Source organism: Xenopus laevis, chromosome 2S (genome assembly GCF_017654675.1).
Source record: "Xenopus laevis strain J_2021 chromosome 2S, Xenopus_laevis_v10.1, whole genome shotgun sequence".
Taxonomy (NCBI): Eukaryota; Metazoa; Chordata; class Amphibia; order Anura; family Pipidae; genus Xenopus; species Xenopus laevis.
Window position 1 is genome coordinate 74931847 of NC_054374.1, and position 15807 is coordinate 74947653.

The 15807-nt window shown below is 37.2% G+C and overlaps 1 protein-coding gene across 3 annotated transcripts in view; it reads left to right on the top strand.

The window, feature by feature from the left end:
- Window positions 1-226: 226 nt before the first annotated feature.
- Window positions 227-15807, top strand: part of l3mbtl3.S (L3MBTL3, histone methyl-lysine binding protein S homeolog) — a 35562-nt gene continuing 19981 nt past the window's right edge. Inside the window, exons 1-11 of one of the 3 annotated variants that reach the window (XM_018248462.2) lie at window positions 227-363; window positions 2940-3042; window positions 3144-3276; window positions 4700-4754; window positions 4932-5115; window positions 10001-10055; window positions 10815-10903; window positions 11314-11418; window positions 13648-13783; window positions 14265-14356; window positions 14492-14643. In XM_018248462.2, coding sequence (XP_018103951.1) covers window positions 2953-3042; window positions 3144-3276; window positions 4700-4754; window positions 4932-5115; window positions 10001-10055; window positions 10815-10903; window positions 11314-11418; window positions 13648-13783; window positions 14265-14356; window positions 14492-14643 — 1091 coding nt within the window. In that variant the 5' untranslated portion in view covers window positions 227-363; window positions 2940-2952. 3 annotated transcript variants of the gene reach the window in all.

Here is a 15807-nt window from a genome sequence, read left to right on the forward strand (position 1 = left end):
TACCGCTTGAGACGAGTTGCCTCATTGGCGGAGCGCCCCCCATGTAGCAGGCTTTCTCTTCAACTAACGCCCGTCTCCTTCACAAATGTTATTACATTTATCTTTACTCGCTTGAAATGAATAATGCTTAGAACTTTGAAGTTGCCAAGAATAGAGGTTTATAAAGAATGACTGCCGTTTTTAATTAAAAATAAACTCCCTATTATCACACTCTCTTGAACCCCCCTAAATTGCCCAGCCGATTGGCAGGGGGAGGGGGAATGTGCAGTTACCGTAGCAACTAAGAGAGGCGGTGTGAACTTTGGCTCCGCCTCCTGACGCCATCTTATGGTGGAAGAGGTGGCTCCGGGAGAGAGAAGAGTGGTGAGAAGTGATGGTCTACAGACTGAGAGGGGAGTTTTGCTGTGTGCGGGGAACTGTTACTTTGCAAACGGGGAATAGAGGGAGTAGCTGCAGTCAGAGGAACAGATAGTCATGATATTGTGGGAAAGTGTGTGTGATGCATAGTAGAGATAGCATTACAGTGACGGATCAGTATCCGGCAGGCAAGCTGCACCCCAGCACTCCAAACCTGCTGCACTCTGCCATACCCCCCCCCCCATTATAACCTGTCTCAGAACTTTCATATTTATCCTATGGCTGACAAGTAGTGTTCCAAAATGAACTGCAGCAGCATTACCAAAAGAGTCCCTGAGATGCCCTTATAACTAAGTTTTATCATTTAAATAACAATGATTGTTCCTTGCAACACTGGCATGTACAAATCTCATTTTACACGACATAATTCCAATTTGCTTTCAGAGAAACGCTTCCGTGCAAACTTCTCCAGATCTTTACTTTGAGTTTTACGGTATAATTAACTGGGCTTAAACACGTTATTCCTGCAGAAAGCCATAAAGTGATAAAATGGGAGTTTATCTCTGATTTACTTATGTCATGGCTGAGGAATTAAAAGGTATGCCCCTGCACGCCTCTAGGGCTCTTAAGCTGTTTAACTATTCAATTCATGATGAACAAATCAAAACAAATATATTGCATCTTGTGAAGTTATGCATTTTTATTATTTTAGCATATTCTCAAAGCCTGTCAAGAAAATAAAATAATGCAGAATGCTTTGTTTAAAACAGGGGTGTCCAAACTTTTGGCTCACAGGGCCACATTGGAAAAAGAAAAATTTGTCTGGGGCCACACAAGAAACACTTTTGATTTGTAATATTAAAGAAAATACACAGAAAAGAACTACAATGCCAGTTGGATAACCAGATGGAGCTATACACTGGAATATGGGACACCTTGATATTAAATAGACTTATTATTATATTATATATCTGGCCCTCGGGCCGCAGTTTGGACACCCCTGGTTTTAAAGATAACAACGGGTAGTGCATCTGAACATTCCCCCAGTATCTTCTTTTTTTTGCTGTTTTACTGCACATCCTCTGTCCTGCTGTCCGTTACACGAATTTAGGAAATGGGTCTAAACCATAAGGGTCAGGCCACACAAGCAGATTCGGGGAGATTTGTCTCCCCAACGACAAATCTCCTCTTCTACGGGGCGACCGTCTCGCCGAATTACCTTCCCTCCACCAGTTAAAATGAAAATCGCATGATTTTCCGAAGTCCCCTGAAGTTTCTTCTTGAGGAAACCCCCAGGCGATTTTCATTTTAACCGGCGGATGGCAGGGGGGTGGCAGTTAGGGGAAATTGTCGCCCCAAAGAAAGAGATTTGTCGCTGGGGCGACTAATCTACCCGAATCTGCTTGTGTGGCCTGACCCTTAAAGTCACAATACGTAATATATTGTAACATGTAATATATTGTAACTCACAATCCTGCGCATTCTGTATCAGTAATTACTGTGCTGAACTAAATAGATAGATAGATAGATAAAGATTTTGGCTTCTTTCAGTCATATGCTGAAGTTTTTCAATGGTCACAGTATGTTACTAAAATGTTGTATATAAGGTGTAACATTGAGTTGTGGGTGATGATTATTATTATTAGAATGTATTTATAAAGTGCTAATTGGTCTATATATACAGATTTACATACAAAAACAACCAATATATTTGTAGATGGTCAGTATAGGTATGGGATCCCTTATTCCAAAAACTTTGACCATCTCCCATATAATATAATATTAAAAATAGGGATGCACCGAATCCAGGATTCGGTTCGGGATTCGGCCGAATCCTAATCTTAATTTGCATATGCAAATTAGGGGTGGGGAGGGAAATCGCGTGACTTTTTGTCAGAAAAAAAGGAAGTTAAAATCTTTTCCCCCTTCCCACCCCTAATTAGCATATGCAAATTAGGGTTCGGTTCGGTATTCGGCCAAATCTTTCGCAAAGGATTCGGGGGTTTGGCCGAATCCAAAATAGTGGATTCGGTGCATCTCTAATGATAAGAGAGAGTGATAATCGGAGACAATTTGCAATTAGTTTGCATTTTTTATTATTTGTAGTTTTTGAGTTATTTCATTTATATTCAGCAGCTCTCCAGTTTGCAGTGCCAGCAATCTGGTTGCTAGGGTTCAAATTACCCTAGCAACCATGGATTGATTTGAATGAGAATATGCAATTTTAATAGGGGTTGGTTGGAACAGAAAGATGAGTAATAAAAAGTAGCAATAACAATAAAAGGATTTGTTTTTAGAGGGGGTCAGTGACCCCCTTTTGAAACCTAGAAATAGTCAGGAGAAGAAGGCAAATAATTCATAAACCATAACAAATAAATAATGAAGACCAATTGAAAAGTTGTTTAGAATTGGCCATTCTGTAAATACTAAAAGTTAACCTGAAGGTGAACCACCCCTTTAAATATATGTACAACATATTTACTTTTTCTCTGTAATCATACAGAGTCATACGTAATTGTGTTTGAAAGTACAAAAAATGCATTAAACACCCTTTGACTGTAATGTATTTTTTCCACCTCCAGGTGTGATAGGGAAATGTCTCAGGGACCTGTTTCTGACTTTGACCTGATGAATGCTTTGGATTGGAGAGACGGCATTGCAACCCTTCCTGGAAGTCACATTAAGGTCAGGACCTGCTTTTGCATTGCCTTTTTATTCTGTGTAATCTTTCATTTTTATTTTCTTTATCTCTAACTCCTATTCTCTGAAACACATTTTTTTCTCAGTTCCGTCTCAGTGAGTTTGGAACCTTAGAAATCATCACAGATTCTGACTCTGTTGTGACAGCCATATTACCCCAAAGCGGTCAAACTCCTGGGACAGATACTCACAGCTCCAGTTTATCAATCCCTAGCCAAGGTAATTATATAGGTGGGATGTTGACACAGAAAACATGCAAGATTATACATTATTTTGTACCTATTTTCCCTTTAGATATTTTAAAACATAATCTTTAATACATATTTGTACCAACTGTGTTCAAATAAAATAATTAAAAATCATGGCTTAGTCATATATCACAAGTTTTTTTTTATAGAAATGGATTTATTTCTGTAGGCAATTATATTGAAAAATTAGGTTCCTTATCTAAACTGATCAGATACTTGTATTCTTTCTTATTAACAGCTGTTCTAAGTAGCTACTCAATTGCTACTAAATAATTACCATTTGGTAAATTGTATAGCCCAACAGAATTTACAGCGCATAAATGAGTAACAGATCTGTGGATAGTTTTTCCAATAATGCCTTTTTTTTACCTTTACTTTACTCTCAGGAATCTCTTCCTCCCCCCCCCCCCCCATTTGATCACCCACATTGCTCCAATCTAGATCTTAATCTCTGTTCAGCAGCACATATTTTATTATTCCTGTGTGGTCTAATCCAATCGCTTGCTCACATTGGCTGTGTGATGCTACCTCAAAGCAGTTTCTAATAATTGATCACTTAGTAGTGCTTATACACAACACCTATTTCCTATTATTCTGGTATATTTATATGGCTTTAAAGACCACAAGCTAAATCACCTTCTATTATACCTCAGTAGGGCAGACTTTTTTGGCTTTTGTAAATAAGTATAAGCACCGTGCTATTCACCCTTACTATTCAGTAGCTATTTAGTACAGCTTTTGATAAGAAAGGATAAAAGTATCTTATCTGAATAGAAAGTGAATTGAAAGTGTTTCAATATAATTGCCTGTAGAAATACGCCCAACACATTAAAATACTTGTGGTGCATAACCATAACAATGTGACTTTTTTTTATTTATTTGAACACCGTTTTTACATACATATGCAATAAAGGTTGTTTCAAAGTTTCATAAAGGGTTTCTTCCCCTTTGAGTTAACTTTTAGTATGCTGTAGGTAGTGATATTTTGAGACAATTTGCAGTTGATTTTAATGTTTTATTTTTTGTAGTTTTTGAGCTTTATTTACCTTTTTATTCAGCAGCTCACTCCAGTTTTAAGTTTCAGCAATCTGGTTGCTAGGGTTCAAATTGCCCTAGCAACCATGCACAGATTTTAATAAGAGCCTAGAATATGAATAGGAATGGTCCTGAATAGATGAGAATTGGCGAGTAACAAAAATTAGCAATAACAATAAATTTTTAACTTTACACAGCATTTGTTTTTCTGTAACGTACTAAAGGTCAACTTCAAGCTGTACCATCCCTTTATGGTGCGTCATTTAGAATGTATCTTTCTAACAATATGGTGTATGGATAAATATGTTGAGCATACTACTGTGCAAGGTTATATTGTATTTACTATTTTTTCCCTTTAGTGATTAAAATTGAAGGCAAAGATCCAGAGATGGAGAAAAAGCCAGCTGAAGAAAGGTGAGTTTGACAGTAATTTACTATTTTCACATGAAGATTTTTTTTTTTTATTTAAATAAAAAGAGGGACATAACTTTATTCACATAGAGTAGGGCCACTGTTTTTGCAAGAGAAGTAATATGTGGAGCTTAAATGAGCACATGAAAACTCAATTTGTATACCATTTTACACTTGTAGTTCACCTGCTGTACAGCCAACAGAGGAACAGCCAACTGCACCAGTTCAACAAACTATAGCCTCTGGCTCTTCTACATGCACTGAAAATGAGCGTCCCCAGAGACTGCGCAGAAAAAGAAAACTTCTTATGGACTCAGGAGATGAAGAGGATGGACTGGATGAAGAAGAGATGAACCATTGGCATGTAGGAGAATCATTATATCTAGTAGCCAGTGTATCCATTTTCTTAACTTTGTAACGTGTCATGTAATATTTAACATCATTTAATAATTCTCAGTCTTCCAGTTTTCAGTTAAGTTTCCAAACTTCTTTAGCAAATCAGACTGCCGGGCATTGTAGTCAACCTCTTAACCATAAACATTTATTTTTGTTGAAGTAAGCTTACAATTTGCTGGATTTTATATATTTTTCTTCTGTCCCAGGGTAGTTTATGCTGAGAGCTGTGCTGCTATATTTTTCTGGTTTCCCCTGCCCTCCCTTGGTTTACAAGTAGCACAGAACATTTTCTCCTGTATTGCACATGCACTCTTCTAGAATGAGCTCAGTGCATGGCTGGAAGGTTGAAAAAATATGACACAGCACTCTGCATAATGTACATAAGAAAAGGAATAGTAGCATTCTCTGCATTGAATCAAATATGGGAAAATGTTCTGCACTGCACAAGTGCATGCCCAGGATGGTCAAGGGTGTTGCAGCGCTTAGCATAAAGTCTGGGTCAGTGGAGTTTTTGAAGAAGAGGAACTTGGCCCTGAGGTTGGAAGTGAGCGACCAATATCACTGATGTTTTTTTCCCAAACATCTACAATAGTCTATTTTCTTTTTAAATGGGGAACAATGACCGCAGATGAACAATTCTGGCTGAAAGGAACCTCACTCATACCTCCCAACTGTCCCGTTTTTAGAGGGACAATCCCTCTTTTGACAGCTCAACCCGCAGTCCCTCGTTTGTACTGGAAAGTCCCCTTTTTCTCTGCACTGAACAGAAAAAGAAACAATGTTTCTAACTTTATTGGCTTTTGGCAGAGAGCACAGAACAGCCTCAAGGTTCAGATAAGATATTTTTGTAACAATTTCGAGATAACCAAATAATTAATTGTTACAATATAAGATAACAGGTCCCTTGGGAGAAGTTAGACTCACAGCTTAAAGGGCAATTCACCTTCATTAGCAAAATGTAAAAAACTGTAATAACTGAAAACAACCACAGAAATATGTTAAAACTTTCATAACCTGCCAATTTTGTAAAATGAACATGGCAATTTGGGGGTGTGGCCACAAAAATGGGCATGGCCCCAAAAGATTTTTTTGTGCCTCTTTTTATTTCCAAAATGTTGGGAGGTATGCCTCACTTGTTTCAAGTTCAAGCTGCTGGTGGCTGAACTGTGCAGCTCCAGAATATCACATAAGTATTCAGTTCAGTTTAGAACTAGTGACAGTGAATTCCATGACTAGTTTATATGTGACAAAATGTATATAATAGAGGAGGGTAAAGTTATCTTATGTTCCTGTGGTCTGAGAAAAGTCCCACATGGCTCAAACATGTTATGTAAGTAACCTGTTTGGTATGGTTTGTTATGCAGTCTGTCTCTACTTAGTGTATGTACTTCAGTATTTGTCGGCTTAACCGCCACAATGCTGTTGAGTTTAGCCCTTTTTTTTTGTGCTGGAGGTGTGTGTGTGTGTTAATAGATTGTGGGAATCCTGCTTATACTGTATGGGTGGCAGCAGGCCCGGACTGGCAATCTGTGGGTTCTGGCAAATGCCAGAGGGGCTGCTATAAGGTGCCATAGAAAGTCAGTTTTTAGTGGGCTGTTGGGGGGCTGTTTGGGCCTCTATGCGGGTTGATTGGGCCTCTGTGTACCTGAAATGCCAGGGCCTATTTTAATTCTCAGTCCGGACCTGGATGGCAGCTATCAATGAGTGGCCTAAATATTTTTCGAAAGGTTTAAAGGTTCTATTTCATTTATGAACCACACCTAAATCAAAGCTGTGAAATGTCAAATCTGTGTGTGTTTTATTCTAGCTGAACATAATTCTACAGTCCTTTTAAAGGGGTGGTTCACCTTTAAGATAACTTTTAGTATGTTATAAATGGCTAACTGTAAGCAGCTTTTCAGCTTCATTATTTATTTTTTATGTTTTTTTTTAATTGTCTTCTTTCCGGTTTTCAAATGGGGGTCACTGACTCCATCTAAAAACACATGCTCTGTAAGGCTACAAATGTATTGTTATTGCTACTTTTTATTACGCATCTTTCTATTCAGACCCTCTCCTACTCATATTCCAGTCTCGTATTCAAATCGATGCATGGTTGCTAGGGTAATTGGAGCCCTAGCAACCAGATGGCTGAAACTACAAACAGGAGAGCTGCTGAATAAAACATGAAATAACTCAAACCACAAATAATACAAAATAAGCTACATCATACTAACGTTAATTTAAAGGTGAACCACCCCTTTAAGCTCCATATAATTTCCTGTAGTGCCACTTAATAACCCATTAATGTGTACTTTGCTTTTGCTAAGACTTTTGCACCACATATTTAAAGAGCGTCAACATATATTGCTTCACTGTACAACAAACTTCTTTTTTTTGCCTTTTTAAATATCTTTGAGAGTTTAATTATTGCTTGACTTGGCTAAGGCATCCTTTGTTTGTGTCTTCAGTAGCTTTCATTTATTGCTTCTATTTGTATAAATGCAATGCATAAAGAACACAACTATTGTCTATAAATTGCATGTACTGCTTGACCCTATGCAGTCTGGCTTTCCACCTGTACACTCCACTGAGACTATTTAGAGTTGCAAATGATCTCCAGACTGCTAAGGCCAAAGGGCATTACTCCACTCTCATTGTCCTGGACTTATCTTCTGCTTTTGATACGGTTAACCATTCTGTTCTAATGCAAGTTCTCCATTCAATTGGCATCCGTGATCAAGCTGCAGCCTGGTTCTATTCCTACCATTCTGACCGCTCCTTCTCTGTTACTTTTACAAAGAAATCCTCTCCTCCGGTTCATCTTAATGTGGTGGTGCCTCAGGGTTCTGTACTTGGTCCTCTGTTGTACTCCTTGTACACTCTCTCTTTAGGATACCTTATATCTTCATTTGGCCTTAAATATCAGCTGTATGCTGATGACATTCAGACATATTTAGACACTCCCTCACTAAACGCTAAAGTTCAAACCCAAATAGCAGACTGCTTAGTAGCTATCTCTTCCTGGATAAACCAACGCCACCTCAAGCTCAACTTGGCCAAGCCTGAGCTCATGGTCTTTCCACCCAAGCTGAGCCATTCTCTTCCTTTCACCATTACTATTGATGACATGACCATTAACCCGGTTAACTCAGCAAGCTGCTTGGGGGTCATCTTTGACCAGTCCCTCTCCTTCTCTAATCATATTAATAATACTGCCAAAACCTGTAGTTTTTTTTCCTCCATAATATAGCAAAGATACACCCATTTCTTTCACAAACCACAGCCAAAACACTAATCCATGCCCTTATCTTATCCCTTTTATTAGACTATTGCAATCTCCTCCTAACCAGTCTTCCTGACTCCCATCTCTCTCCCCTCCAATCAATCTTAAACTCGGCTACCAGGATCCTTTTGCTCTTTCAAAAGGGAACCCCAACTAAAATCCTTAGTTAAGTTAGCTGCCTGTTAAGCAAAGGATAGCATATAAAACCCTTCTACTAACCTTCAAAGCCCTTCACTCCTCTGCTCCTCACTACATTTCGCTATATGTTCCTAGTCGTCGTCTCCGCTCTTCTCAGAGCCACCTTTTCTTCACACCATCGACATCCACTGCCACCTCTCGTCTCAAACCCTTCTAGCTTGCTGCTCCTTACCTCTGGAATTCCATCCCTGAATTCATCCGTAAGGAACCCTCTCTCAATCTCAAAGAAAAAACTAAGAGTCTACCTTTTGAAGCACTAGAACATTAGCATAGTTCTGTGCCTACTGACCATGCCTTATCTTGTGCATTTTTTTTCATCTCCCAATTTGTGCCTGTATGTTAGCCTCCCATTCACTTAGACTGTGAGCTCTATGGGGCAGGGACCTCCTTCCCACCTTGTCTCTTACCACATACCACTTAAGCTCCTTGTCCTGATATGAATCTGTATATATTTGTGATTTGTCTTCCCTGTGTATACTTTTAAATATATATATATATATATATATATATATATGTGTATATATATATATATATATATATATATATATATATCAGTCCGCAAGTAGTGAGCGCACACTGGGAACCATTCAGTAGGTTATTTAAAAAAACATAATTTTATTTAAGTTAATTAAAAAACAGGCCGACGTTTCGGTCCCCTTCTAGGACCTTTATCAAGACCTTGTGCGGACACACCAAAGCTTTCTCTATCTATATAGATATAGATATATATATATATATATATATATATATATATATATATATATATATATACATATATAGAGAGAGTATTTAAGAGCACTCACGGGTATTGTGAAAAAAGGCTTTTATTGGAGTATTACAATCTACCCCACATCAACGCGTTTCAGTTTCGTCAGGAGAACCGAAACGCGTTGATCTGGGGTAGATTGTAATACTCCAATAAAAGCCTTTTTTCATAATACCCGTGAGTGCTCTTAAATACTCTATATACTTTCCTTTAAAGAAGCAGCCGGGAACTGATTAATCGATGGTGAGTGCCGGTTTAACAATATGACTATATATATATATATATAAATATATATATATATATATATATATATATATATATATATATATATATATATATATATATATATATATATATATATTGTACTTTTATGCACTGTATAGTGCTGCGGCTCCTTAACAGCGCTTTACAAATAAAGTTATAAATACCTGTACTGGTAAGTTTTTGGTTTTTTTATTTTTAAAGAAGGAATTTAGGACATGTTAATTTTTGTCTCCTACAAAAAATATTATATCTGCATTGCCACTATGAAAGTATACATCTGGTTTCTGTATTGTAAATGTTGCACCATATAGGTGTGCATGATATTTCTCCATCAGTTCAATTTCATACTTTGTTCCATAGGATAAAATGAAGGCCAATTTAAAGAGTCGAAAAACCTCAAAGCAAACAAAGACAGGTAAAGTGTACATAAATACTTTGTCACTACGTTACAATTCATGTCTTCACAGAATAGCTTGACTGTACACCTCAGGCCAGCAAGGACAGAGGGACATTATTTACATGTGGTGGATTATTAGACATTTTTAGGGCCTATTTGCCAACCTGTTTTTATGCCGTTGCTTTCTCTTCATGCTTCCATGCATGGTTGCCAAGAGGTGATTTCTATTGGGAAGGGCAAATTTGTAATACAGGTATGGGATCCGTTATCTGGAAATCCGTTATCCAGAAAGCTTTGAATTATGGAAAGGCTGTCTCCCATAGACTCCATTTTATCCAAATAATGCAGTACATTGAACTTGGTCCAAACTAAGATATAATGAATCATTATTGGAAGCAAATTCAGCCTATTGGTTTTATTTCATGTTTACATGAATTTCTAGTAGACTTAAGGTATGGAGATCCAAAGTACGTATAGGTTATCTGGAAAACAACAGGTCCCATACCTGTATTAGGAAAAGGAAAGTAAACAGGCAAGGAAAGCCCTTTCTGTTTTGCTACAAAACTTGACTAAAAATAGGTAGCCCTTGCTAAGTATTTATGGAGCTAACAAATATTAACATTTTGATTCAGTTTCTGTACTTTACCGTGACTTGCTTTTTTTTTTATCCTTAAAGTCACGATTCTGAGCAGTCTCATATTTTAACCTCAACATTAATCTTTGTTTATTTCTTTCATGTGTTCCGTCTACTTTTTGTTCCTAATTTATCTTCACCAGCTCCACCAACTAAGAAAAAGTTATGGAACTGGGTCTCTTACTTAGAAGAGGAAAAGATGCCAGCAGTTCCACTTAAATTTTTTAAAGAGGTATATTTGATCAAGAGTTCTAGAGCACCAACATACCGTATGTACAGCTATACTCTATTTAATCCTTCTATTTGTCAGCACTTGCCACATTCCTTTTAACAAGAGAAATAAAAACTGCCTTTTCTTTCTCTCAGATATAAAGTTAAATTTCATTTTGTAATAGTCAGCAGTATGAATAAAAATGACAGTATGGCTTAGTATTTCCTACTTTTTATAAAAAGAGTTCCATGTCCTGGAACTCTGTAATTCTTACCTGATCCCAGACAAACATTAGTTCCACCAGGCAGGGATCAATGAACCCCTGCTGGGGTCAAAGAAATAATCCCCTATGTCCCAAATCATACTTTTTCCTCAAATGTAATTTCTCGCTCTCTTGCAAACCATTCTTATACATCTCTTTTGTTGTCCAGCATCAATCTTTCCCACAATCCAGAAATAACTTTAGGTGTGGAATGAAACTGGAGGGAATAGATCCAGAGCACCCTTCACTGTATTGTGTTCTGACCGTTGCAGAGGTGAGTTTGACCAGGAGTTAACACACTTTGCACCAGAGCCAGACATTTTTTCCCCTCTTTGACGAGTAACTATTTACCTTATTACTGTCACTTTTGCACTTTATTTGTGGGTTTTTTGCCAGACGGGCTTAGAATGTTTTGTGCACTCTCACTTTATATTGATTTTGTGTGAAACACCTAGAAAAAAAAATAACACTCAAGACAACCGAAGCATTCAGAAAATGATTTTGGTGTAATTCCACTTCTGTAACAAGATAGGTCTCTAAATATTTTTCATAATAAGAGACATATATCAGAAACATATTTTATGTAAAAAAACACATTTGAAAAGCGTCATGTCTCTCTCTGCACTATTAACAAACATGTATAGTTCAAAATTGGTTAAAAACAGAAATAACTACGAATTTTCCAAAGCACCACTCGAGATAACAGGATACTAATTTGTAAATTGTTAATAACTGTTGGTTTACCCCAAGAAGACATACATTTTTGGAAAGAACACATTGTAGAGTGTGCAACAGAAGGAACACGTCTCTTGTGTCATTATAGTGGCTGCTTTGGTCTTTACAAAGCAGCTTACAGTGCAGCACCAGTCCGCACAATTAACTGACCTGCTTGCAATAGATTGAAAAAGTATTTATAGGGGATATATTAATGCTTTCCCTGACAAACGTATAGAATAAATGCTCTCAAGCAAAGGCTCTATGTTCCAAGGATGTTTATAATATGTTCTTTGCAGTTAGTGTTTTCCTCTGCACTGGTGGCTTTTGCCACCAGTCCTCCCAACTGCTGCTCACTGACCTCCTGCTGTGAGGACTCTACGAAATAAGATGGTGACATTTCTGGCAGCATCCCTCCTGCTCCAAAGCCTTTTTTGCACACTTGCATTTGCCAATACATGCACATATACACACAACTTTCAATGTTCTTACAAGTGTACACACATGCATTTACATACTTTTTAGATTTTATTTTACAATTTAACCTATAAACTGTTTATTTTGGTGACTATTGGATCAGGTATCTGACCACTAATCTGCACATTTTTTGTTGTTCTATCCCTGCATTATTGTTCTTTAAATCTTTTTAGCATAGCTTTACAGTTTGGTGTAGAAAGAACATCTTTTCTCATGTTGGATTCATCAGAATTTGTACTTTCCAAAAATACATGTTTTTTTCAGGGGTCCTTGTACAGTTAGGGGGTTTTATAACACGAAGGGGGTTGGCATTTTTATCAAAATCTGAATTTTTCTGAGTAGTTTAACAAAAAAAACTAGAATCCATAATTGGACATTATATATTATTTAAAAAGCACAATATAATTTCTGAGTTTTCTCCGAGTCACTCATTTTTTTGGGCTTCTTCCAGATTCAAACCTTTTCCACCTTTAATTTTAATTAATAACCCCATAATATGTATGTATATGCACTATTTTCTTTTATGGTCGGTACATGCCACAAACACTGCTAAATCTATGCATCAAAAAGTTTAGTAGGACCTCTGGCTTTCCTATTTAGGGTGATTTTCCTTTGTATATAAGAAAATGAGTGAGATAAATGCAGAAAATTACAAAATTATTAGAATATTTTCAGAAATGTAAAAGAGCCACAACATTTAGAAAAGCTTTGTAGTTTGTTGTTGAAAGCCGTCTTTGCTCACATCTTTAGAATGTGTACTTTCCAAAAATATATAGTTTTTTGGGGCCCCTATATGCTACATAATTAGGTAAACCAATGCGTATTGGCTATCACACTGTTCAGTACACCTCTGACATTTATTATTATATTTGTACCTACTCAACTTTGATAGAGAAGATTTTGTAAACTGGAAACTTTGTGGTGGTTTTCCAGAAATGTCTGAAATTTCTATGAAAACTGAACTTCAGTTCAGTAGTTTGTGGTAGAAATATATATTTTGGATTCAGTAGAATGTGTTCTTTCCTACAGTAAACCTACTGTAGTGCAATTCATGATCTTGAAATGTACATTATGCAGATTTCTGGTGTGTTGCTTTGAAAATTCGGTAGTTCACTGATGGGAGTTTTCGACCTAATATAATTGTTTTAAAAATGTCTAGTGGTTAAAGGAGAACTAACCTCTGAAATTCAATATGGGCTTTTTTTGAGTGTCAGTGACATTTACATGCCAACATTTCTTTTGCATACAAATATTTATATACAAACTGTAATTGTACTTGATCATAGCTTGATGTTTGCATTTTTTATGACAGGTGCAAGGTTACAGAATGCGGCTTCATTTTGATGGGTATCCCGACTGCTATGACTTTTGGGTTAATGCCGATTCTGTTGATATTCACCCTGTGGGATGGTGTGAGAGGACAGGACACAAACTGCTGCCTCCCAAAGGTGACAGTTTGCAATATCATGTTTTTTGAAATAACAAAAAAAAAAAAGGTTTTCCAAATTCAGAGCACTTAAGTTCATAGCTTTGTCTGGTAGAGTTTGTGCACTAAAAGTAATTTGTTTGTTTTGTCCCCCATTTCCTGTAAAATGCTATTAGTATTCCTGTTACTAATGTATATACCTTGTTCAAAATAGTGAACATTATGACAAATTCTAATTGGTTGATAATCTATTTTCACTACTCTGGTTACAAAATTTTACAAAAATTAATTAGCACTTACCAAATCATGCAAGTATACAAGTGTATGCAGAGGGTGGCATTGCTTTTACCTCTGCCCACGCGTTTGTTACTGTGCCTTCTATGAACTAGTTGTTCATTTCCTTTCACCTGACTGCCCCATTTGGTAATTTTGTGCATAAAATGTCCTGCTTTTGTATGCTGGCATAACATGAATATATTTCTGATATAATCTTTTGATTGCAGGTTATAAAGATGGAGAATTTAGTTGGCCTTCTTACTTAAAGCACTGCAAAGCTCAAGGGGCTCCGAAAACGGTCTTTAAAAGTTATAACACGGTAAAATAGGAAAAAGGGATGTTTTTTCCTTCATTTTTTTAAATCCATTTTTATACCTCTGTGTTTGCTCTGCTGTTTATCCATTGCCTTTATTTTCTGTGTCTGCCTATTTTAACTCTCTTCCTCTGTTGACAGCCTGTCACTCCATCAGGTTTCCGGGTGGGTATGAAATTGGAAGCTGTAGACCGAAAAAATCCTTCATTACTTTGTGTAGCAACGATTGCAGATATTGTGGAGAACAGACTTCTTATTCACTTCGACAGTTGGGACCACAGCTATGATTATTGGTAATACATTTGTGTGTGTATGTATATGTGTGTGTATATATATATATATATATATATATATATATATATATATATATATATATATATATATATATATATAGGTGTGAAAAACTATTTGCCCCCTTCCTGATTTCTTATTCTTTTGCATGTTTGTCACACAAAATGTTTCTGATCATCAAACACATTTAACTATTAGTCAAAGATAACACAAGTAAACACAAAATGCAGTTTTTAAATGAGGGTTTTTATTATTTAGGGAGAAAAGGGAGAAAAGAAATCCAAACCTGTGTGAAAAAGTAATTTCCCCCTGAACCTAATAACTGGTTGGGCCACCCTTAGCAGCAATAACTACAATCAAGCGTTTGCGATAACTTGCAACGAGTCTTTTACAGCGCTCTGGAGGAATTTTGGCCCACTCATCTTTGCAGAATTGTTGTAATTCAGCTTTATTTGAGGGTTTTCTAGCATGAACCGCCTTTTTAAGGTCATGCCACAACATCTCAATAGGATTCAGGTCAGGACTTTGACTAGGCCACTCCAAAGTCTTCATTTTGTTTTTCTTCAGCCATTCAGAGGTGGATTTGCTGGTGTGTTTTGGGTCATTGTCCTGCTGCAGCACCCAAGATCGCTTCAGCTTGAGTTGACGAACAGATGGCCGGACATTCTCCTTCAGGATTTTTTGTTAGACAGTAGAATTTCATGGTTCCATCTATCACAGCAAGTCTTCCAGGTCCTGAAGCAGCAAAACAACCCCAGACCATCACACTACCACCACCATATTTTACTGTTGGTATGATGTTCTTTTTCTGAAATGCTGTGTTACTTTTACGCCAGATGTAACGGGACGCGCACCTTCCAAAAAGTTCAACTTTTGCCTCGTCGGTCCACAAGGTATTTTGGCAATCATTGAGATGTTTTTTAGCAAAATTGAGACGAGCCTTAATGTTCTTTTTGCTTAAAAGTGGTTTGCGCCTTGGAAATCTGCCATGCAGGCCGTTTTTGCCCAGTCTCTTTCTTATGGTGGAGTCGTGAACACTGACCTTAATTGAGGCAAGTGAGACCTGCAGTTCTTTAGATGTTGTCCTGGGGTCTTTTGTGGCCTCTCGGATGAGTTGTCTCTGCGCTCTTGGGGTAATTTTGGTCGGCCGGCCACTCCTGGGAAGG